Source organism: Tiliqua scincoides, chromosome 1 (genome assembly GCF_035046505.1).
Source record: "Tiliqua scincoides isolate rTilSci1 chromosome 1, rTilSci1.hap2, whole genome shotgun sequence".
NCBI lineage: Eukaryota > Metazoa > Chordata > Lepidosauria > Squamata > Scincidae > Tiliqua > Tiliqua scincoides.
The window spans coordinates 87,342,420-87,368,330 of NC_089821.1; the positions used below are offsets into that span (position 1 = coordinate 87,342,420).

Genomic DNA, 25,911 nt, shown 5'->3' on the forward strand with positions numbered 1-25,911 from the left:
TTTCAGGCAGACACAGCAAGCCAGGGGAGAGAGGCACTGTGACCATGAGGCTTCCCCGTGGAACAGTAAGCGTAGTTTGCACAAGGGAAGTTTATGCAGGGTGCCGGAACTGGCCCACTGGCCAGAGTCTGGAGAGCACTGTTCTAGATGAATGTGAAAAGGATTGGGCTGAAATCATTAAGAGGTCATTCTTAGCAGGGTTTACGGATAGGAGCTAGCCAGACCTCTAATATGATGGGGCCTTATTGTCCTTATTTGAGCTCAGATAGAGTTAGCTTTGTTCTACGTAAATTTCTTCTGCTCCTAGTTTTGAAAGATGCTTCACATCTTGCACTCACTGTCTGTAAACCTTTACATACTTTCCTGGGAGTAAGTCCCATTGAATACACTGGGACTCACTACTGAGAAGACACACATAGGACTGTGCTGATAGTGGCTGACTATGTTTCAGCAGCACTGGATATTTTCAAGAGCTCTTAGTTTTCACATCTGCAGTCACTTCTAATCTGCCGCGAATCGTTGCTTATTCCCCTAAACACCGATTTAAATCAACACAATCTACTTAAAGCAGGAGGTGTTAATGACTAAATAAGAGCAGGTACCTGTCCTTAAGCATTTGTTATTGTAAATTGATTTCCATTTAGTCCTGGCAAATGTGACAGTTTAATGTGATGGGATACAAAGCACAGTGCATTTACCTTGTTGTTGTTTAGTTAACTCCTCCAGAAGTGAGACTGCCTATGGAGAAAAAAAAAGTGTGATGAGCCATGTTATGGAAGGAATTTTTTAAAAAGTTACTCCTACAAAATAAAGTTCCTCCTTTTATGATTTATGCTGTTGTGGGAGGACAGGTTCATATTTGTCATGAAAGGAGTCTGTCATGTACAGAATCTGTTGCTTTTGTGCATGTGTGTGCCTGCGCACTTCTCCTTTTGTCCTGGTTATCAATGCTGTATCTCTATCCAAAAACACTCAAGGTGTGTTGTCATTTAAGTGTGAGAATGACAGTTCATCAAAGAAGTCCTGCAAATTAATTGATATTTTTGGAAGCATTTCTCATGCATTACAACATTCTTCAGACTTTTGAAACTAGATGGTAATTTGAGTGGAAGTTGAGGGGTGGAAGTACAGACTTGATGTTTTGCAGTAATGTGAGCCTTTCTTCAAAACTAAAAAAAAAATAAATAACTGAAGTTATATGCACAAAATGACAATTTAGAAACATTTCTCTACAAAAGACATTCAAACCCACAGATGTTCATAACATTTAATTAGCAATAAGGTGATTACTCGTGCTGTTATATGAGACTTCCTGTGTGGATCAGCCTCAGGGATTTTTTTGTGGATAGAAATACAAATCCCAGGTTTACAATTATTTGGAACTGTGGTTAGGATCAAACCTCATAGAGAAGGAGTGATAGCCAAATTTCAGACATATGAGCAGGAAGGATCAAATAGAAATAAAGACTCTAAAAGTCAAGAAATATGTTCCAAGATACCAGCAAATTGCATTCCAGATTATTGGTGGGCAAACTGGTATCTCAAGATATGAATAAAAACAGGTTTCAGAATAGAGGTAATCAGTTATTCCAAAATATGGAAAATAGAATTCAGAAGTCAGGTTGAATAGGGACAGATCAGATATAACATGGGGAAGAAAACCAGTGTTCCAAACCCAGTAGTCCAGTTCTAGAACAGGGGTGTCACACTTAAGGCCCGGGGGCCGGATGTAGCCCGCAGAAGCTTTTTATCTAGCCCTCAGGCTCTCAGCTGCTGAGCAGTGCTGAGGGCTTACTACTGAAAGGGCAGCCCACATGAAAATTGGGCTCTCCACTATCTTAAAATATGATTGAGATTTGCATATTTCCTCTTCTGTCATTTGCAGCTAATGAGGTCCTAAGTGAAGAAAAAGTGCTTGTTTTTGACTATGACGTGTTCAAAGACATCACTTCCTGCCTAATGACATCACTTCTGGCCCTCAGCAGGCATAATGAATACTATTTGGCCCTTGGTATGAAATGAGTTTGACACCCCTGTTCTAGAACTTTCTGGTGCAAAGCATGCTCAGACTTCCTGGGAGCTGTCCCCAGTTCCTGTTTCAAAGGACTGCTGGCGATAGAAAGCACAGGTATGAGCCCTCTATCTTTCCTGGAGCTTATGGAATGTTCAGCACAGGTGGAGCTTTAGAGATGAAGAAGGGAGTATCCTACCCAGGCAGATTTTTCCTTCTTGTGGTGTCTGGTGTAACATCTCTGCACTGCCCATAGCACACCCATGAGATTCTCTGGCTTAAGGAATTTGTGAAACTAGGATACCAGCATGTTCATGTAGGAATAACTACATTTTGGTTTATACAGGTGGAGCCTGTTTATTTGCAGATGTTATACCTATGTTGAGCCAGACTTGGCCCCACCTGAATCTGACTTGGCCCCACCCTCTGGGGCTTCCCCTTGCCTCCCAACCTGATTTGAGTCAGTCTTGTCTCCACACTCTGGGGCTTCTCCAGGCCTCCCAATGCCTGATAAGGTATTAAAAAATCACTTCCCATTTCCCTCTGAAAATAATGTATATTAAGCACTTTCAACGCTCAAATGTCTTATCATTATCTATTATCACCCTCTTCTTCTTCACCATCACGTTATCTGTTAGGAACCAGGCTAAAGCCTATTTCTGTTTATTCATATCCTTAATGATAATTAATGAATTTTGCAACTGCAATCTGTCTTGATTGACTTATTTACTTTACTGTTGGGGGTGGGGGGTGGGCACCAATTCTGTTTTAGATTAAGTTTGTAAGTTGCCAAAACAAATGATAGCCGAAATCATGTTCAGTTACTTGGACGTGAATCTAATTTGTGTTCTTTTTCTCCACTTTTCAAAGTTGCAGTAAAAGGACTTTAAAAAAATTCTGCTGCTTTTCTTATTTACCCATAAGCTATATATATTTTATTTATTTATTTATACAGGTATTTATGTACCGCCTTTCTTTGGTCGTTAGATTTCTCCTCAGACTTTAATCCAAGGCGGTTTACATGGGCAGGCTGCTCTAAACCCCCGTAGGGATTTTTACAATTGACTAGTTCTAGTCTTTCATAGAACTCCTCCTTCCAGCTGGATTCCTTCCCGGTCTGGCCTCTCTCTGGCCCTTCGCCTCCCACGCTCCACTTGAGGGCAACTCCACCCTGCCACTGAGGGTCAGCTTATCAGTATATCAGCGTGTCGTCAATTCTCGGGTACTTCCGGTTGTTTCAAACTGGCAGCCTCAGATCTTCAGGCATACAAGGCGGCAGCTCTACCAACTGAGCTGAACCTCCTGCCCATATTAATGCTTACATAGGAATTCTGTTCCTATTAGCACTTATTTGTAATTTATTTGTAATCCTATTTGTAATCCTATTTGTAATTTGCATTTTGATCTGGAGAAATACAGGAGAAATACTGTATCTGTGGGTCCTATATTTGCAGTTTCACTTATCCACCTTTTACAAATCCCTCCTACTGCGCAAATGACATATTTGATTGCAGCCCTCCTGTAGCTGTCTCTTCTGTTTCTCTGTCTCTGTTGCTGCCTGTAAATGCTAACAGGAAGCAGGAAGTACTAACAGGAAGCCAGTTGAAAACAGCATGACACTTAAAGAGTTCTTAGAACTTAGTGTCACATTGTTTCCAGCCCTCCAACCTGCTTTCTGTTGGCTTTTCCTGATTCCTGTTACCATTTGCAGGCAGCACAGAGACAAACATGACAGAAGGGCGGCAGTCAGACAAAGATAAGTCATTTGTGCGATGGGGGGGGGTTTGTAAACCGCTTCTTGTAGGATTTGTTACTATCCACAGTTTCCATTATCCATGGTAGCAGCTGGAACCTATCCCCTGCACATATAGGGGTACACCTGTATAGTAATAGTGTTATCACTTTTCAGCAAAATGTCCACGGAGTGGTTTTCATGGCAAATAAATGAAAAGAGAACTTTCATCCTATTGGCTACTCTTATTGTAGTGATTGTTTTCCTTCTTTTGTCTTGGGTGTTTCTTTTTAAAAATGATGTACGTTGCTTTGAACTCCAAGGCAAAGGATGAAAAGGCAATGTATAAATCTTCTAAATAAATAACATGTAGGAATCTGCAATATAATGAGTCAGACCATTCATCTAGCTCAGTACTGACTGGTAGGGGCTCTTCAGGGCTTCAGACATGAGTCTGTTATCCCAACCCTATTGGGAGATAGTAGATATAGAACCTGGGACCCTCTGCATGCAAAAAGGTTCTCTACCACTTTGCTACCGTTCTTCAATGAGAAATTTCTGATATTAAGACTCAACGATCAAGGGGACTTTTATAAAACTGTCTCATCTCTTATTCTCCTTAAGATTTTCATGGAAAACAGCTGAATGGAAAGAATGCGATGTTAGTCTTCTGCTTGACCGGCAGGACCCTCGACATCACAAGCACATGGGCCTTTGTGGAGGTGGGATACAAGTTCGGGAAGTATACTGTGCCCAAAGCACATTGGAGGAAACACACAAACTAAAGGAAGGTATGTTAGAAGTGGTATGCTTTGCCTGTTAATAACCAGTGCATGATGTGAACGTGAAAGGAAGAATGAAACTGTATTGTAGTGGGAAATGGGAAGGAGATGGGTATGGGAGGAGGGCAGTTTGGGCCTGGGGGCAGGGGAGGGGGCAGGTTCAGCAGCAGCAGCGCCCACCAAATCCTAACCCCTTTCCTGGTCCTGATTCATTTTCCGGAATCAACTCGGACTTGCACCAACTGTAGAGCTGGCACAGGTTCAAGTTGACCCATGGTGGCTGCTGGGGCTTATGACGGGGTAAGAGAACAAATGTTCCCTTACACCCAGAGGCCCTCAACATGAGAAAAGCGTCCCACAGAATACAGTAGAAGTCATGCTGGCACTGCTGCATCACTGTTCAGAGAGTTAGTTAGGATTGGGCCGTTAATGTACAACATATTCACAGATAGAGAGACTGTTTCATGGAATGTAACATGGAGACTATGCCAGCCATTTTCAACCACTGTGCCGTGGCACACTGGTGTGCCATGGATGGTCTGCAGGTGTGCTGCAAGAGTTTGGGGGAGGGACATTTGTTACTAGGGCTGCTGGGGATTGTGAGCTCCTGCTGTCAATGGGTGTGCCTTGTCTATAGTCAAAAAACTGGTGGTGTGCCTTGACAATTTGAGTGACTTGTCAGTGTGCCATGAGATGAAAAAGGTTGAAAATCACTTGTCTATGCACTGTGCTTTATCTATGTGGGAAGTCACTCTACAGCTACTCTGCAGGAGAGCTGCCAGGCAAATGATAGCAGTCTCCACCTGAGGATGCAACATCCTGCTCTTGCAGTAAAAACTCCAGATTGAATGAGAATCAGTCCTCAAACATGACATTAAGAAACCCCAAATTGCTTATAGAAACAGAGAAATGGATGGGTGTGGTATATCAAAACAGACTTAGAGAGGCTGAAAACCAGAAGCTCAATAATCTCATGGTCTTTTATCTTCACATTTTTAAAGCTTTCTCCATCACCCCAAATAATTAAAATGTGTTGGGAGGATGAGCTGGTTAACAGATATGAAAAGGCAGGATTTTGCAAACCTCTGAGATATACAGTTGTCACCAGCAAATATATTATTGGTTCAACTTTGCTCAACCTCCAAATCTCACTCAGGAGGCTAGAATTTTTTTGAGACTGGAAGTTTCAACTCCACTGAAAGTAAGTAAATAGATAGGCTTGTCCTCTGGGATGTACATAGATGTGTACTACCACAATAGAAATTGATTGTTTAGTACAAGGGTTCTTAACCTGCAGTCCATGGACCCCTAGGGGATCCATGGGTGGGCTTCAGGAGTCCGTGAACTGGGTGCAATAAACATTATTTGTGTATGTGTTTATGTACATTTTTCTCAGGAAAGTGTTTGTAGCTTTTATCAGTTTCTCAGAAGTGTCCGTGACCCCCCAAAAGGTTAAGAACCAGTAGTTTAGAAAACTAAGTTTAAGTTCTGATCTGTCTGTTCATCAAATTATTTAGATGGGCAAATATTACTGGCATAACTGGTTGACTTCAATAATGAGGTAATGTTAAGAGGTAATCAGCAGTGGTGTAAAATAATGCTTCCACCTGATTTTCATTTACATTGTAGTTTTCTTCTGCTCTCGCTCCATATCAGTTCACAGATTGCATTCTCCAGGGACAGACTATTTCTTTTTAGGTTTTCATACCTAGGTAAAGGGGAAAACCTAATGTGTACATGTGTGATCCTTGTGATTTTCTTGACTTTGAACAATGCCCAGAAAGTTTCCCTATATTGGCTTCTGGGTGCGTGGTTCATTTAAAAAGCAAGTTATGGGTATAAAATAACTGAAATTAAACACTTTTCAGGGGCTTAGATTTAAAGCTGAGCTTAGTTTTCCAAATGAAATAGATTTGCTTTAAATGTGTTTAGATCATGCATCGTAATACAGTGGGCCCGCCATATCCATAAATTCGGAACCTGCAGATTTCATCATCTGTGGGTTCCACAGATCCACTGAAGACCTCCCAGATGCAACCAGAACCTTGTACCAGTCATGCCTGGGAGCCTTTTTGAGGCCATCAGAGGCCTTGTGCAACCTCTGTGGGGCCTCGGAATTCCACCCGGAGAAGTTTAAAGGCAAGTTCTGGTTTTATGTTGCCTTTAAACTGTTCCTGGTGGCATTCTGAGGCCTGCAGAGGCTGCATGAGGCCTCTGATGGCCTCAGAAGGGCTCTGGTCACAATCATAACCTTGTTCCATTCATGTTTGGAGCTTCCAGCAGGCCCAAATCCATGGATTCCAACATCAGCTGATTTCTATATCAACGGGGCTTCCAGGAACAAAACCCCAGTGGATAATGAGGGAGGGCACCGTGTATATTGTGATGTATTTTGTGTGTTCTCAAGTGTGGTAGTTGTTCATGAATGTGGTGCTATCCCTAGAACTTTAATGTGCCGTTGGACTTAAAATCATTAGTTTTCACATGCAAGACCCACTTTTCTAATGCAACATTGGCTACACTCCTAATTTTTAACCACATAGCTCTGTGCTTCTTCTCTCTGTTTCTTTTCTCTGTTGTTCCTATTCTCTGACCCAGATAATGTGACCCAGTGTGGGTTTATGACCTGCAAGCTGAAATATGCATTAAATGGTCAGGTATCCTTTATTTTGCTAAATGTTTAGTTGTGCGTGTGCTGTATGGCATTGATTCACAGAAGAGCAGCTCTGGGAGAATCCTGTAATGAAGGGCATGGCAAGAAATGCAAAGGTGATCCTAAGTAAATAAGATTTTATGTTTACTTGTGAGCAGGGGGTGGGAGTGGGGAGAGCACAGTGCCCTCACTGGATAAATTATAGAGCTGCTAATCAAGTGAATTGATTTTTTTTTTCCCTTCCAAAAGGGAAATGTTTAGTACAAAATAAATATTTCTTTCAAATGACCTAATTTACTTGATAAAGGACGTACCTTCACAGCAGGAAATAAATGTATTCTAACCCGGCTGTATTCAGTCTACATTGTTGGGATGTTCAGCTTTTGATCTGTAGGTTCACCACCAAACATTTCTGTAAGTAGAATTGCAAAGATGAAAGCCCCATAATGGAATTATAAATATGTAGCAGCTGGTTGCTTGCAGGAGACCCTTTGAAACAAGATATAAAAGGATTGTACTCAGATCTTTGGGGTGCATGACTGCTATGCTTTACATTTGTGATTCAAAAATGTAAGAGTTTAAATCTGTGAAAAAAGGAGAATCTTAGTAATCACAGAAATGGAACAGTTTTGGTTTTCAAATGTCTTAGATCTTCTTAAAGTGGAAAGAACAAATAGTGTAAAAGAAACCTTAGGATAAAAATGCGTTAAGGATAAATAAATGTCTTCCTTTTGCTACATTTTATGATTTTTCTTCCACAGGTCCCCCTAGTTTGACTTGTAGCCTTTTGTTCCTGGTGGTCAAGTATGTGTGTAAGTGCAGGCAGAGCCATGTAACTGGACATTCTGTGACTCATTGTGGCGCCACCTACAGTTTCCTGATATACAATTCCTATTTCAGAGCTTCTGTGCAGACCAGTTATGTCCTGCTTGCTTAGCCCAAACCTTTATGTCTCTTGGGAATGTGTGTTCATTTACACTCACTGTGGGGAGGCAGCCATACTTATCCAATGATGAATGTGCCATGCCATGGTTGTAGTTTCAGAGTAGCCTGCAGCATAGCTTGCCATGAATGAGGACAGATTTGGTGCAAGTTGTTGGAATTAACATTTTCCTTGCAATATATTTTGTTTTCCACATAGTGAATGCTGTTTGTTTCATAAAGATAATGAATATTGTAAAAAAACAAATACTAATTTACTGTCTTTGCAGAGGCGTAGCTAGGTCATTTGACACCCGGGGCCCATAAATTTTTGTCACCCCACACGACAAAATTATTTAATTATTTAATTATGCAATCATTTATTGTCATGACATGACAATAGTAATAGTCATGACATGAAATGAAAAATAATAATGGCCAGAAAATAAATGCAGTAAATATTTCCCCACAAGCAATGGATGGAATTCTCATCAAATGGTATATAACATGATGGTATTATTCCTAAAAGCCACGATTTCCAGAATTTTGGTCACTGGGGTGTCATCCCCCCCAAGAATGTCTAATTGACCTGTTTTGAGTTAAGGCAGTGGTTCTCAAACTTTTAACACTGGGACCCACTTTATAGCATGTGGAGGTCATGGCTGGTTGTCATGGTTGTCATGGGTAGGAGGTCTGGTCTAGAGGGTAGAGCCTTGTTTGCCTGAAGATAACATCCGAAGGTCGCCAGTTTGAGGCCACCGGCACCGTGAACGGTGAGACCCTGAAGCAGCTGACAAGCCTAGCCGAGTTATGCTGAGTTATTCCACCTGCTCTTTGGCCGCTGTCAGCCTGTGTGGGAGGAAAATGGAGGCCAGAATGCGATACCAGATCATTAAAGGTCCATCTGAAATGCTGTGGTTCTTGAAAGACACAACCTTCTTCAATTGTAAAAATCCCTATTGGGATTTAGTATTGCCTGCCTATGTAAACCGCCTTGAATTAAAGTCTGAGGAGATCTGACAACCAAGAAAGGCGGTATATAAATACCCGCATGATGATGATGATGGCTGGAAGTGACATCATCAAGCACAATAAAATAAATAATTATAAATAATTAAATTAAAGAAAAACAAACAATTAAATAAGGGGAAGCCAGCCCTGTTCCACCAAGTGAATTTTCTCTGTAGCCTACCTACAAGAACACCCCCCCCCCTTTCCACAAAAATATCAGTGAGATTTTCAGTCTTCCCCAGTGCCCAGTTCAGGGTAAATTCTTATATTTCAAGCATAGCACTATCAGGACCCACCTGGCTTTACAAGTCTAAAAACAAATAAAATGAACCTTACCAGCTCAAGCGTGTTTTATTCTTTGGTGGGGGGGGGGGGGGAAGATGCCTTCTAGAGCATTTGTTGAGCTCCACTTTCATCAGATTGGGACCATGCAGCTAGCCTTGCATTCCTCTTTGACTGACTTGACCAGGAGTCAAGGCACATTTGCTTACTCGTAAATGTGACTGTGTGGCTTACTTTCGCTTTCCATAGGGCTCAATACATTCGTCTGCTTGGAGGGAGGAACTTCCTTCTTGGGTGTTTTTTTGGGGAAGCTTTCATTGAATAGGAACCATTCTGGTGTCATTGGATTCCTCTCAGCCTGCCCTTTCCGATGGACTAAGGCATGTTCGGCTACATATGAGTAAACGCGCAATACGGCTCACTTCTGGATCACTTCTGAGTAGAGAGGCACAGGATTGCACTTTAATGTAGCAGATGTTGTGAGCCTTGTTGTGAGATGTTGTGAACTATGGCAAGTTCGCCTACTCAAGAGCAAACGCGTGATTTTGCTCGGTTTCATTTTCCATAGGGTTCCATGCATTTTTTGTTTCTGGTTTTTTGGCCATAACTTTGGATGGAAAGGAGATATTTCGATCTGGTTTTTTGCATTGCATTCTGCTAGAAATTCCACATCCAACGGTATATAGCATGATGGGGTTACTCCTAACCTCTGCAATGTTAGCAGTGTTGGGGCATTTGTGGTGTCACCCTCACCCAAGGGTGGTACCTGGGGCGGACTGCCCCCCGCTAGCTATGCCACTGTGGCTTTGCATTGCATGTATTAGTGCATGAATTAAGACCGTAGGATTCAGTTCAGCAAGTTATCACACCACATTCCATTCCAAAAAGCTCACAATATCTGCTACATTAAAGTGCAATCCTGTGCCTCTCTACTCAGAAGTAATCCTCACAGTTTTCAATGGGACATACTCCCTGAAAAGTATTATAATGTTGCATCTTCCATTTCTCTGAGGAGCATTTTTATTCCACTGCCATGAGGAGTGTTCAGTGATAATAAATTATCTATTTGTTATGATAATTTATATGCCATCTTTCTAAGTGGACTCAAGACAGATTACATAGGCAGGCTGAACATAAATCCATTTTTTCAATGAGATTTTTTCAAACATTATTCCATGAGAAATCTCACAGAAACCTCCATTTCTCCAGATGTTTCCCATCACAGTGCAGTCATCATCCTGGCTACTGACTCTTACACTTTCTAAGCCTCTCGTGTGCAGCTGCAACCACACTTCAGACTGGTTTCTCCCAGATGTTATACTTTTTTGTCAGCTGGCTCCTCCACACATATTTGCCAGCAGCCTCGCAATCTCCCATCCAGGCAGCCTATCCTGCTTAACTTTTTCAGGGAAGGCGACAGCTCATCTTCCAGATCACACCTCCAGTAGAATTTAATGTTCATTTATTGGAACCAATTGGTGTGGCATGTTATCCTAGATGTCCCAGCAGCAGCATGAAACAGTCACCATAGGCTGTTCTTGATATCTGGTTGAGGGCTGGTCCGCATGCTTACACTGAGCAGTGGGAGATGCAGTGGCGTCACTAGGGGGTGTGGGGGGTGTGGGCTGCACCAGGTGACGTGCACGGGGGGTGACGTGCACTGGGGGAGTGACATGCTAAAATCACGGTGGTTAGGAGTAACCCCATCATATTATATACCGTTGGATGCGGAATTTCAAGTGGAATGCAATGCAGAAAACCTGAGCAAAACATCTCCTTTCTATCAAAGGTTATGACCAAAAAACCAGAGAACAAAAAATGCATGGATCCCTATGGAAAGTGAAAGTGAGCCGTATTGCACGTTTACTTATGTGTAGCCAAACATGCCTTAGTCCGTCATAAAGGGCAGGCTGAAAGGAATCCAACAGCACCAGAATGGTCCTGATCCAATGAATGCGGCCCCTAAAAACACCTGAGAAGGAAGTCCCTCCCTCCAAGCAGATGAATGTACTGAGCTCTGTGGAAAGCAAAAGTAAGCCTCATGGTCGTGTTTACTCGCGAGTAAGCAAATGTACCTTGGCTGGTGTGGAAAATCAGGTGAAGGAGAGTGCAAGGCTATCAGAATGGTCCTGATCCTATGCACCTGGAACTAAACAAGTGCTCCAGAAGGCAGCCTCCCCCCCCCCCCACTAAAACGGATCAAAACAGAGTCTTCAGCTGATAAGGTGAACTTTTTTGAGACTTGCAAAGCCAGGTGGATCTTGACAGTGGTCTGGTTTAAACAGAAGTTCTTAAATTGAACTGGGCACTGGGTAGGGCTGAAATCCTTACTGATTTGGAAGGGGGATGTTATTGCAGGCAGGCTGCAGAGGAAATTCACTTGGTGGACCAGGGCTGGCTTCTGCTTATTTAATTATTTGTTTTACTTTAATTATTTATACTTATTTCTTTTAATTTGCCTGATGATGTCACTTCCACCATGACATCACTTCTGGTGGTTCCTGGACAGATTGTCATTCAAAAAGTGGGTCTCAGTGCTAAACATTTGAGAACTGCTGCAATAAGGTGTTAGTAAGTTGACACCCTGGGGAGTGTGACACCACTAGTGACCAAAATCACTAAAATCACAGTTTGGAGGAATAATACCATCATGTTGTTTATCAGTCAATGCGTAATTTCATGCAGAATGCATTCTATCTTTGTTCTATCAAATGGTACAGCCAGAAAACCAGTGGGGGCGGAGTGATGGTACATCACCCACCACCTGGGTGTTGCCCAGCCCACTGTATGGGGGGGGTGATGCGCTGGCATCCCGCACCAGGTGACACGAACCCTAGTGACACCACTGGGGAGGTGATCAGGTTTCCTAAAGCAGCCTGCTGCTCAGCCCCATTCAAGATAGATTGTCCTGTTCTTGACTTCTATTATTACTCGGGAAGGGGCTGTGGATAAATCTTGTTATGTCTCTGCATAAGCTCTGTTATGCTCCTCATGGCCCCACATCCTTTCTTTATTGCTAGTCTCTTTTGGCATCTTGGCAATGCTGACAACCTTCTGTATTCCTCAGAACAGGTAAAGTTTAAGGGCCTCTTGTCCTCTGAATGATGTTCATGTATGGTCCCAATTACTTTGGGGTACACAAATAACAACTGAGAGTAGTGTAACTGGGACCTATACTGTTTACTCATACCACATGTTTGTCGTACCACATTGAAATATCTCTGGTGTCCCAAAAGCTATAAGGATCATAAATTCACATGCTCTGTTGGCTTCTCAGAGTTTAGATCAGGGGTCTCCAGCCTCTATGTAGCCCACGGCCAGCCTCTTGACCCCTGAAAGCTTCTGGCCCACTCAACTGAACACAACCAGAGCTCTGGTTGTGTCTGGAGGGTGTTCTGAGATCCAGAGAAGTTGAATGAATGAGCCCATTTATTCACTCATCTAAGTTCCATCTCTAATTTATTTATTTAAATTTAAATTTTATGTTTAAATTTTATGTTTAAATTTTTTTCTGGCCCTCAATACCACGCCAGATATTTGATGCGGCCCTCTGGCCAAAAAGTTTGGAGACCCCTGGTTTAGATCATAAGAAATATTTGTTTTCTTTAGAGGTCCATTCAATAGTACAAAGATGTGCTGTTTTTTTCCTAATAATCTTCTTGGAACAATCTATACCACTGCTTTCTTAAGTTGAGTAAATACTGCTATTTTGCATTTTCCATTGGGTAATCATGTGGTCAAAATTATCAGATCATTTATATAAATTAAGGGAAAAATGATTTGCATGCTCTCTGCTCATTTGTTCCTTTTATTTTAGACTCATGCCAGTGTGTTCTTATATCGTAACTAAACAACATGTGTTTACGGCTGAAATCCTATCCACACTTACCTGGGAGTAAGCCCCACTGACTATAATGGGAATTACTTCTGAGTAGACATGCATAGGTTTGTGCTCTAAAAGACATAATGTGATTCACAAGCTACTGTATGCATACTTGCAGTTAATGTGCATCAGAATGGTTTGTGGATCACAATCTATGCTCTCTCTCTCTATATATATATATGTATATAAGAATAATTAATCACAAATTATACAATAAATTGACACTATTCCTACCTTGAACTTAGGTAACAATTAATTTGATAGCATTCTCTCAGTTACTAGGCATGTATTGACTTGACTTCTGCTGGCTATCAAGATGCATTGCTCTGAGAGCTTAATATTGACTGAACAGAAGTCAAATCCAATAGTTGTCTTGAAGGACAATCTGTCTTGAAGTTCTCATTTGGTTATATACATTCAGATATCTTTGTTGCAAATCTGGAGAAGTTCTCCGTTTCTTGTGAATTGTCCAAACAGATGTGTTTTTTTCCCCTCCTCTATGTTTAAAGACAATGAAACTAAAGATCCACAAGAAAGCATAATTTACCGCACCGGAGAAAGATAAACAACTCTGATAGGGCTTTTTGCCAGTAAAGCAAAGTAAAGTTATATGTATTTGCATATAACCTTCAGTTGCATAGTGTTGTTGTCTCCATCAGCATTAGAGTGTAAAGAAGTAAACAGTCAAGGCTTACTGACCATGTTTGGCAGCTCAGTTAATTTTCTTTAGTAGTTCCTTGATGTAAATAATACTTGATGTTTAAATATTACAGAGTTCACCCCTCTTGTATCAAACATTCAAGTGGAAACATAAGGAAAATCAGTATGATATTTTTCTGATCTAATTTATCATCTCTCCTTGGCAAGAGTGTATATAATTTTAACTTCAGTCACAATAGTGATAGATGGATTAAATATGAAAAATACACCATGCTGTTATTTTTATACGTAATGACAGGTGCCTCCTCCAATGGATTTGCAATCTACAATTCAACACAAAGGAGACAATGGAGAAAGGAGAGGGGAGAAGAGACAGGCTTCATTGTGGGAGGCATATGCATTTATTTCAGTTGTGTATATTTGGACTTGCTCTGTTGTAACTATGGCAGCTAAAAGATTGTGCTAAGGCAAGATGGAAAAGTGAGATTGAGGGAGGAATATGGGGACAGAAAGAAGTAGCAATGTGCATCTATCATAAGGCAGTTCTAGGTGTAAGGCAAAGCCAAGGGGTAAAGGAGATCTCTGTGTGCTGGTATCAGTGTGTGGTGGAGTTGAAGAAACAAAGGTCACAGGCATAAATTTCACTGGAATGTGAATGGAATGGAGAGCCAAGGCTGTGGAAAGTAAAAGGACTGGGAGTGTGTGCTGGATCCAGGAGCATTCATGAACCCAGTACAAGAGTGCATTGTTTAGCGAAGTTTCACTTAAGGGCCAACCACATTTACAACAACTGCTCTCTGAGCGCATACTGTTATTACAATCTAGTCAATTTCACTCTATTACATTACATCAGCAGTTTTCAAACTCTCAGGGAGTTTGAAAACTGCTGTCCTTGCAGGGGCAGGGGGAGGCAGCGGGGGCTGGGGGAAGGCAGCAGCGCAATCCCTAGGATCACGCAATTCAGGGGGCTGCAGGGGCTTGGCTGCACGTACCTGAGCCTCCTGCAGCCTCCCGGGGGTGGGGGGAGCCCTGCGTGACCTTCTGCAGGGCTCCTCGCAGCTTCAAAAATGAAAGTGGAGCACTTTCACTTTTGAAGCTGCGAGGAACCCTGCAGAAGGTCATGCAGGGCTCCCCCCACCCCTAGGAGGCTGCAGGAAGCTCAGGCAGAGGCCAGGGCCCACAGGCTGGGGCGTAGCCACCCCCAGTCTGAAAAGCCCTGCATTACATACACAAGGTGCTATACTGCATTCAACCAGTAGATGGGGCTGAATGTAATGGAAGGTAGTGGCTGAATGTGGCATAGCATCTAACATCTTTTAATGTAATGCAGTGGTTCCCAAACTTTTTCGGGCTAACGCCCCCTTGAGGCCCAGGAAAAATTCCTAGCGCCCCCCACCTCTTTGCTTAATAGTCTACTGCAAATTCAAAACAAGTAATACAACACTATAAAAAAAAGCGTATGTATTTGACAAATAAATCTAGTAAACAGTATTTAAAGTTAAATATATAACATTTAACATTTTTAATAAATAACATTTTTAAAAAGCTAAATTTGCATCTCTTCTGCAACTACGTTGTCTTCACAAGTTTAATGGGATGGATGTATTTGGTGTAGGGATATCAGCTTATCAACATCTGGCTGGAAGGAACTAAGGAAAAGTCTTAGATCCCCACGTTCAATAATGTTCAGTCTGTTTCTTTGCTTGGAAAGTAGGTAGGCGACTGCACTGAAGCCTCGCTCCACTAAATATGATGTAGGGAAAGCAATGAAGTACATCTTAACTTTGTTCCACAGTGCAGGGTATCGGTCAAAAAATTTTTTTTGTAACCAAAAGTCTTGATATGACTGTTTGAACTTTGGCCTGAGCTCAATGTCATTTTGGAGTGAAATAAGTTCTTCCTCTACCATTCTAATTTCATCATTGCCGATATTGAGGAATGGATTTATCACCCAGTCTGGTATCTGAAGCAAAAAAAGATCCTGAAATCTATCAGACATGTCTCTGTGCAACTCATCCAGGTGTGCACAATACACTTGTAGGTTATCGTCTGGTATGCTCTTCTCCTTCTCCAATTCAGAGAGGCTCGGAAACTGAAAGAGCTCACAACGGGCTATGTTACGTCTGAACAACTGTAACTTCGAGCGAAACGTGGAGAGAACAGATTTGACTTTGATAAGGCTAATCATTTCCTTGCAGTTGCAGATTAACTTCGTTAAACTTTGTGAATACATCAGACAAGTAGGCGGTATCATGCGTGATGTTTCTTAGTTCATCAGAGAGAACAGGATTGGAATCTTGGAAGAATTCAACAACTGTTCCAAAAACTGAATAGAAACGTCTCAGGCAGTTTCCCTTTGACAGCCATCTAACTTCTGTGTGCAACAACAAATGTTCAAAATCTTCATCGTTCTCAATGCAGAGCTGTCGAAACAATCGAGAATTGAGAGCATGTGCCTTAATTTTATTTATCGCTTTGATAATAGTGTTTAATGATTCGTGAAGTCGACTGCTTAGGTTTTTTGCGACCAAATGTTACCTGTGAATTACACAGTGGACCGTAAACACACCAGGTACAGCTTTTTTCAAGAAACTGATGAAGCCACGGTAACGACCTGTCATCGCAGGTGCCCCATCTGTTGCACAAGCAAGAATGTTGGTAAGCGGGATATCTTTCTCCTTGAAAAAAGTCTCAACAACACGAAATACTGACTCCCCTTTTGTATCTGTTTCTAGTTGTCTTGCAAATAACAGCTCTTGAACCAAACTTTCATCTTTGACAAAACGAACATAAGCAAGAAGCAAAGATTGATTGCCTGGAAGAATGGACTCATCTAATTGTAAACCAAATTCCATTGTTCTAAGCATGTTGCACAATGTGTCTTCAATATTTTCAGCCATTTCATCCACTCTTCTTTGAACAGAGTTATCACTGAGAGGAATAGCTTTAATAATTTGTTTGGGTGACTTGTGTAGAACTATGCGCAGAACCTCACTGACTGCTGGCAGAATAAGCTGTTCCCCAATTGTATGAGGCTTACCAGATCTAGCAATTAGCAATGAGATGTTGTATGATGCATGCAAACCATCACTGGATTGCTGTGAAGTGCTAGCAAACATATTTACAATATTTTTCCTTTTCTGTAATTGTTCCCAAAGTGACTGAAAATATGCTAAGTTTTTGTCTGCTTTATCAGAGTGCATTTTCTTCAAATGTTGTAGGAGCCTGGAAGGTTTCATGGCTTCATTTGAAAAAACTCCCTCACACAGTAGGCACATTGGTTGCTGCTCGTTATTTGGTGCTGGTACAAATCCATATTTCAGATATTCCACACTGTATTGCCTACACTTCTTTTTTGTTTGCTGTGTTGAAGCCATATTTTATTCTGGAACAAGAATATGCAAATTCTTTGCACAGCATGCACTTACTATTTGCAGCAAACTTTGCAACCAACCTTCTCTGCAGAGACTGCAGAAGTCTCCAGCAGGCCAAGTCAAGAAACACCTGTGCAAATCACACACCACTACTTGCAGCAAACTTTGCAACCAACCTTTTTGCATCCAGCATCAACCATCTTGTATATGTATAAATTTATAAATAAATATGTATAAATATATTGCATATATTTTTTATCTTGGGGCATGCATGACGGGATTTTCTTTGGGGCAGTGCAGGCAGGTCCAGAGGGGTTGGGGGGGGCAAGACTAGTTAGGCTGCAATCCAAGCCACTTCATTTCAGGGGGCTTACTTCTGAGTAGACACAACTGGGATGGGGCTCAGACTGGGAGATAGAGGCTGCAGGTGCAGGGGGGGGTTGGGAGGGGGAGATTGCTGGACTGGGGGCGAGCCCAACTGAGTAATGGACCTTACTTATGAGTAGACACAAGTAGGATGAGTAATGTTTTTAACGTAATGTATTGAGGCTGCAGTCCTTAAGACACTTTCTTGGGAGTAAGTCCCATTGAATATAATGGAACTTACTTCTGAGTAGACAGCCTCAGGATTGCACACTTATACTTCCTTCTCCTCTTTTACCTGGATATCAATGGAGAAGGCTGCTGCTGAGCTGTGTTGGTCCCAGGCAGGCAGGCAGGCAGGCAGCACAACGCCGCTGCAGAGGCTGTGGTGGCGATGGCAGGCACACGGCACAGGCAGCAGGCAGGCACCATGACCAGCGTTGAGGCTGTGGCCACACAAGCAGGGAGGCAGGCGGCAAAGCGGCGCAGGGGAAGAGCACTCACGAGGCTGTTGCCTCAGAAGTCTGGAGCGCTCTGAGTGGTGAGGGGGGAGGAGCCTCCTTCTCCCGCTCATTGACTCCAGGCAGAGAAAAACAAATCAGAGGCGCGCAAGGACAAAGCGCGCCAAATTCAAACGCTGGCCGCCTGGAACCCCTTTTTTTTGGTGGCGGCCAGCGTTTTTCACCTGGCCTGACCTGTCACTGCCCCCCTATCGCCCACTTTGTCCCCATCGCCGCCCTAACGCCCATTTTACTTTCAACGCCCCCTTGGATCTTTCCAACGCCCCCTGGCCCACTTTGAAAATCACTGATGTAATGGAATGAAACTTACTAGCTTGTAATACAGTTGGCTAAATGTTTGCATAACTGTGGAACCTCTTAATGACAGAGATTGGAGAATGTATCCCTGTCATTAAATTATGCACAGTTGTATAGGGATTTAAGGAGGGGCATCCTGTGTTTATTTGCAATTAAAAGTGTTTGTTACTTTTGACAAGTGAAATAAGGAAATTTTGAATTCCATATGCATATGGAATATGCAGTTCTGGAAATATGGAATTTCAGTAAATTTTCAGGGATTCTAAGTGAAGTGGAATGTTTTTGTTGGAACAGAGAAGTGCATAACACTTTTATGAAGTGCAGTATCACTGTACTGAGATGAACAATGCTAACATAAATGCCTGATCATGATAAAGGCTGATGGTGTCAAGGTCACATGTAAAATGAGATCTTGGCTCTTATCAAATTGATGAGAGCACAAATTATCCTTATTTTTCTGTTTCCAGAGATCACTGTGCTTGAAAAAAATCCCTTGTGAGCTTGACTTCATTGGAATTGATAAATCGGTTTCAAGTGGTTTGTGTATAGGTAAGGCCTAGGGCAGTGGTTCTCAAACTTTTCCGGCTCGTGCCTCCCCTGATCCTTGTAGCCATTGGCCACGGCTCCCCGTTACAACACCTCACCTCAGTTACCCCCAAAATGGGGATGAAGGTGTTATAATTATACACTGGAAACAAGGCTGCCAGCACTCTGAGGCTGCAATCCTAACAACACTTACCTGAGAGTAAGCCCCATTGAGCAAAATAGGATTTACTTCTGAGTAGACCTGGTTAGGATTGTGCCCTGAGTTTGTTAGCAGCACACCTGGAGGGTTTTGGAAAGGGAGGTGAGAAGTGATGAATTTGCAGGAGGGGAAGACTTTGTTTTGTGTGTATCTGCTAATTGCAAACTGATGCAAACTGAGACCTAGAGACTGTTTGGCTGGAATCCTAACCCCACTTTCCTGGGAGTAAGTCCCACTGAACACAATAGGACTTACTTCTGAGTAGACCTAGCTAGGATTGTGCCTTTTGTCTTGCAATAGCAGCCAACAGAGTAACCCCCCCCCCCCAAAAGGAGGCAGGAGGAAAAAGGGATAGCTGAAAAGGAATGGGGATTTTTTATTTTTAATCAATTTTTGGAGACAAAGCCATCAAGAGTGGCTTTTTTTCTTTTTTGAAGGGGAAGGAAAAAGAGAAAGGTGAAGATCCTGGGTTAAGCTGACACAGACCTCAAGCCTGTGGAAAGGATTGCAGCCACACCCAACAAGATTACAACTCACCCCAAAGTAGACTGCTCTACTTTGCCCACACACTGCTCACGCACACACATCCAGCATGCAGATGCCACCCCTGTTCCCCCCAGGCAAGACAGAGGGATACAGGCTGGGCATTTGGACACCCCCCCCCCACTAGGAGCAGGCTGGTTCCTTCCTTCCCAAGCAGCCTTGACCAATCCCAGGATGCCCAGGGAGAGGGGCACACTGGGAAATGTAGTCCTTGGGGCGAGGTTGCACATGGAGAGAGCTCCATGATGAGATGTGGCACCTCTGCCTGCCCAGTCAGCCTTCTCTCCCACCTCCCCCACCCTGTTTCACACGCCCTCCCAGCCTCACGCTGCCCCACCCACCACAGCTGCAGAAAAGCAGCAAGTCAGCAGGCAGCATGTGAAGCTGAGCAGAGCAGAGCAGCCTCTCTCCCCAAGATGCCTGGCGACGCCCCTGGAGGCTACCTACGCCTCACTAGGGAGGCGGAATGCACAGATTGAATACCTCAGGCCTAGGGAATAAATCCGTGCCCTGAACTCAAACCTTCTGTACCCTCTGAATCAAAGCCACAGTAAGTCTCCACCGACTTTGGAGTGGAGACTTTCCCCCAGTCTCCTCCACTGGGGGAAATCTGAGGGAACTTTGTCCATGAGCACACCAGGGAATTATTCAGTTGGGTTTGGAAGCAATATTCCAGCAGAGCTGGTTCAAGATGCTACATGAACTTTTCTGTTGTGGCCTTCAGGATGGAGCCTCCTGTCCGTGTGTCTTTTCCATACTATAGTTTCCCTGTATGCATGCAAGTCTGTGGTCCTCCTGCAACAGGAACCAGCAGTGTAGCAACTGCATCTTCTGTCTGGAGCAGGGGTGCTCACACTTTTTTGGCTCGAGAGCTACTTTGAAACCCAGCAAGGCCCGGAGATCTACCAGAGTTTTTTTTTACAATGTTCGCGCCATCATAACATATAACATTTATGTGTACAATGTATGTTGGTGTCCCTTGAGCCCCACTGAGTATAACAGGACTTACTCCTGAGTAGACATGCCTAGGATTAGGCTGTGAGGCTGCAATCCTAGCCACACTTACCTGGGAGTAAGCCCCATTGAGTACAATGGGCCTTACTCCCGGCGTTTCCTCCCAGAGGCACCTGAAGGGGGGGTCAGCACTCCGCGATCTACTCATTTTGCCTCGCAATCTACCGGTAGATCACGATCCACCTATTGAGCACCCCTGGTCTGGAGCTATGATTCCTGGCATTATCCCCTGAAGGCACAGACATGGAAGTAATTGGCGGCGACGTGGTGACATCATCACCGTTTACTTCCATGCCTGTACGTGCTGACTTGGCCACTTTCTCACTGCACTCTGAAAGTGCAGAGATCATGGCGAGAAAATGGACAAGTCACCAGCTCAGCTGACTCAAGTTCTCGCGCTCTCACAATCCAGAAGTAATTGGTGGTGATGTGTTGATGTCATTACGACACTGCCCATTACTTCTGCATTTGTGTGTACCAGCTCAACCCCTTTTTTTTGTGCTCTGAAAGCTGAGCGCGGCGAGAAAACTGGCAAGTCAGTGACTCAGCTGAGTGGCTGACACGTTACCTAGTGGCAGCAGCAAGTGTGTCTTTGTGATCTTGCTGCCACCCTCGTTCCTTTTCCTTTGTAGGCTCAAACCTACAAAGGAGAAGGAATGGGGCGGCAGCAAGATTGCGAAGCTCTACCTGCCACCTCTAAGTGCCTCCAAAGGAGCCTCTAAAGAAGAAGGAATGAGTGCGGCAGCGAGATCATGAAGCCACACCCACCACCTCTTGGTTTGAAGAAAGCAGCCACCATCTAGGACAGTGATTTTCAACCTTTTTCATCACACGGCACATTGACCAGGCATTAAAATTGTCAAGGCACACCATCAGGTTTTTGACAAGGCACACTATGGCCAGTGGGGGCTCACATCCCCCATTGCCCCTACTAATATTTACCTTCCTTCAAATTCCTGTGCCACACTTGTGGACCACTCACGGCACACCAGCGTGCCACAGCGCAGTGGTTGAAAATGGCTGATCTAGGATGACCTCTGCCTGGCACTCCCTCACATGATGCTCCACAGTGGAACCCATGGTGGCTCGCCCCTTCCCATCACTTGCTATGTCAGTGACAGGAGCAAAAGTGATTCTTTTGTTGGGATGAATGGTGCTCCTTGTACAACTTCTAGTTTTTTAGAGTAGCTTCAAGCCAGTAATCAATATGGCTGTCCAGTTCATAGTGATGTAGCTCCTAAGAAGATTTACCTGTTGCTGCTACTGTTGACTTTTTTTTAATGTTGTGCAATGATAATAACTGATATTCACAATATAATGCAGTCTCCTTGAGTTCATTAGTGGAAGCCACTTAAAAAAAAAACTTTCCCGATATTGTGTCCCATCCTTTATACATATGTATGGAGAAAATTTTGCCGTTACGACCAACTTCCAAATTTTAACTAATCATCCTTTTGATGTTGATAAACTATTCTTTTGATGTGAGGAAATCACTATTACATTGGTTCATTACACTGGTTTCCCATTACATTAGTAATCGGAATGCTGGCAGCTGTAAACAAGTTCCTTTCAAATTCAGAATGCTCACCTGGAACTTGGTCTCCTAAGAGCCCCCAAAATATAGTCCTAGAAGAATTCCATATTCAGTCATTTGACCGATAGTATTTATTATTTTTTTCATTTCCCCAGTATTATTATAATGCAGGCTTATTAGTTATGTTTTCTTTCCTCACTGATTTCCAAAATATTGTCCCCTGACAAATATCACCTAGTTTTCTTATTCAGATAATGTTATTTGTTATTGTGTGGCTAGTGTACCCCACAGGGTGTTTTGCTGCCAAAAGGCATTGCAAAACTGTGTCAAGACAAGTGGCATGGCTTCCATAACATGGCCAATAGTTTTGTTTTCTAGCTGGAACAGAATCCGTTTGTGATGACAAAATGCAGTGAACCTGATTTGCTTGCTTGTCTGTGAGTGACTTACTGGAATGATAAATTAGTTTGCAAAGCGCAATGCTGAAGGGCATATTAAGAAATGCATAAGGTTCTTTGAAAGAGAATAGCTTGGTGGTTAAAATGGACTAATATTTATCCTCCGCCTGCCATTTGACTTTTAGAACTTGTAGAAAAAGGTCTGCTTACTTTAGAAGTAAGGTGAATTTGATTTCTGCCAAGCTGGTGGAGTCTCTAAATAAATATGTCAAAGGCAATACTATTTCTGGGGGAGGGGGGATTTTTGCATCTTTTTAGATGGTGAGCCCTTTTGGGACAGGGAGCCATTAGTTATTTGATTTTTCTCTACTTTGTGAACTTTTCGTTTGTGAACTTTACCACTCTACTTCGTTGAAGAGTGGTATATAAATACTGTTAATAATAATAATAATAATAATAATAATAATAATAATAATAATATTCGCGCACTGGAGAGGACACTCCAACTTCGCCATACGGCGTCGGCACAACACGGGAAGCAGCAGTTTACCGGTTATAAGTCTTCGCTCGATTGGCGTAGAGCATGACGCCAGGGGCTGCTTCCGACGGTGGGAGAGATCATTGCATCTCATTGGGCAGCTACCGCCCGCCTTAAGCTGGGCAGTCCCCAGCCAGTAAGGTGTTGCCTCGCCACGGTCCGTTAACCTCATGGGGTGCATGGGGTTTAGGGTGAAAACCGACAAGCGGATCGACAACTCTGCACCATGCAACAGAAAACAGAAAACTCCTGCCCTAAAACTGGGCACCTGGAACGTAAGGACAATGACACCTGGCTTCTCTGATGACCTGCAAGAAATAGACGATGCATGCAAAACAGCTGTCATCGACATGGAGCTGAGCAGACTGCAGATGGACATCGTCGCCCTTCAAGAGACAAGGCTGCCAGATTCTGGATCTGTCAAGGAGAGAAATTTCTCATTTTTCTGGCAGGGAAAACCACCAAACGAAACCAGGGAACATGGCGTTGGCTTTGCAGTCAGAAATACCCTGCTGGAATCCATCATCCCACCTACTGTGGGAAGTGAAAGAATTTTGTCCCTGCAGCTCCAGTCATCAGCAGGACCTGTCACACTCATCAGTGCTTATGCACCGACTTTGTCGTCTCCAGCAGAAGCCAAAGACAAATTCTACGATGACCTGGCCACCACTATCAAGAAGATCCCTGTAAAAGAGCTATTGTTCATCCTCGGCGATTTCAATGCTAGAGTTGGTGCTGATAACAGTTCGTGGCCCACTTGCTTAGGTCAGTTCGGCACTGGGAAGATGAACGAAAATGGCCAACGCCTGCTAGAGTTTTGCTGTCATCACGGTCTCTGTGTCAGCAACACATTCTTCAACACGAAGCCCCAACATAGAGTCTCTTGGAGACACCCAAGATCAAAGCACTGGCACCAACTCGACCTGATTCTCTCCAGACGCTCCAGCCTTCCCAGCATCAAGATCACACGCAGTTATCACGGTGCTGCCTGCAACACTGACCACTCCCTGGTGTGCAGCAGAATGAAACTGCAAACAAAGCGACTGTATCACACGAAAAAGGAAGGAAGACCTCGCATTGATACCAGCAAGATCCGGGATCAGAGAAAAGTGGAGGAATTTGCACAAGCACTTGAGGAATCTCTTCCAGGCCCGGCCGATGCAAACGCATCCAACAGATGGGAACATTTCAAGAATACCGTTTACAACACCGCCTTCTCCGTATTCGGCAAGAGGACCAACAAGACGGCAGACTGGTTTGAAGCCCACTCTGAGGAGTTGACACCAGTCATTGAGGAAAAGAGGAGAGCTCAAGCAGCATACAAGGCCTGTCCCAGTGAGCGCAACCTGCAGGTCCTCCGAGCTGCTCGCAGCAAAGTCCAGCAGGCTGCCAGGAGATGTGCTAACGACTACTGGCTCCAGCTCTGTTCCCAGATACAGATAGCAGCTGACACGGGCAACATCAAGGGGATGTATGATGGTATCAAGCAGGCCCTAGGTCCAACACAGAAGAAAATTGCCCCTCTGAAGTCTGCAGCAGGCGAGGTCATCCAGGATCGGGCACAGCAGATGGAACGCTGGGTGCAGCACTACTCTGAGCTATATTCCAGAGAAAATGTAGTCACCGAAGAAGCGCTGAACAACATTGAGTGCCTGCCTTTGCTGGAGGAGCTTGACAGTGAACCAACCCTAGAAGAACTTCACGTGGCCCTGGACTCCCTTGCCTTTGGCAAGGCACCTGGAAAAGACAGCATCCCTGCTGAAGTCCTAAAGTGCTGCAAAGAGATCATCGTCACTGAGCTGCATGAAATCCTCTGTCTCTGCTGGAGAGAAGGTGGAGTACCTCAAGACATGAGGGATGCAAACATCATCACGCTGTACAAGAACAAAGGTGATAGGGGTGACTGCAACAACTACCGTGGCATCTCTCTCCTTAGTGTTGTAGGAAAGTTGTTTGCCCGAGTTGCACTAAAGAGGCTCCAGGTACTTGCAGAGAGCGTCTATCCAGAATCGCAGTGCGGATTCCGAGCCAACAGGTCCACCACTGATATGGTATTCTCCCTTAGACAACTGCAGGAGAAGTGCAGGGAACAACGACAGCCACTCTTTATAGCCTTCATAGATCTCACGAAGGCTTTCGACCTGGTCAGCAGGGATGGCCTCTTCAAGATTCTCCCCAAGATCGGATGTCCACCCAGGCTCCTCAGCATCATCAGATCCTTCCACAAGGACATGAAGGGCACTGTTGTCTTCGATGGCTCCACATCAGACCCCTTTGACATCCGAAGTGGCGTGAAGCAGGGCTGTGTTCTTGCACCAACCTTGTTTGGGATTTTCTTCGCTGTCCTGCTGAAGCAGGCCTTTGGAACTGCAACAGAAGGCATCTATCTCCAGACCAGATCTGACGGAAAGCTCTTCAACCTCTCCAGACTGAGAGCAAAGTCCAAAGTCCAGCTGAAATGTCTGCATGACTTCCTCTTTGCCGACGATGCAGCTGTCACTACCCACTCTGCCAAAGATCTCCAGCAGCTCATGGATCGTTTTAGCAAGGCCTGCCAAGATTTTGGATTGACGATCAGCTTAAAGAAAACACAGGTCATGGTTCAGGATGTGGACTCACCTCCCTGCATTACAATCTCTGCGCATGAAC

General features: G+C 43.7%; 1 protein-coding gene across 1 annotated transcript in view; it reads left to right on the forward strand.

Moving 5' to 3' along the window:
* THSD7B (thrombospondin type 1 domain containing 7B) overlaps positions 1-25,911 on the forward strand; it is a 432,240-nt gene that overhangs the window by 124,951 nt on the left and 281,378 nt on the right. Inside the window, exon 4 of the mRNA XM_066635516.1 lies at positions 4,368-4,534. Within this exon, the coding sequence (XP_066491613.1) occupies positions 4,368-4,534 (167 nt within the window). The remainder of the gene's footprint in view (positions 1-4,367; positions 4,535-25,911) is intronic.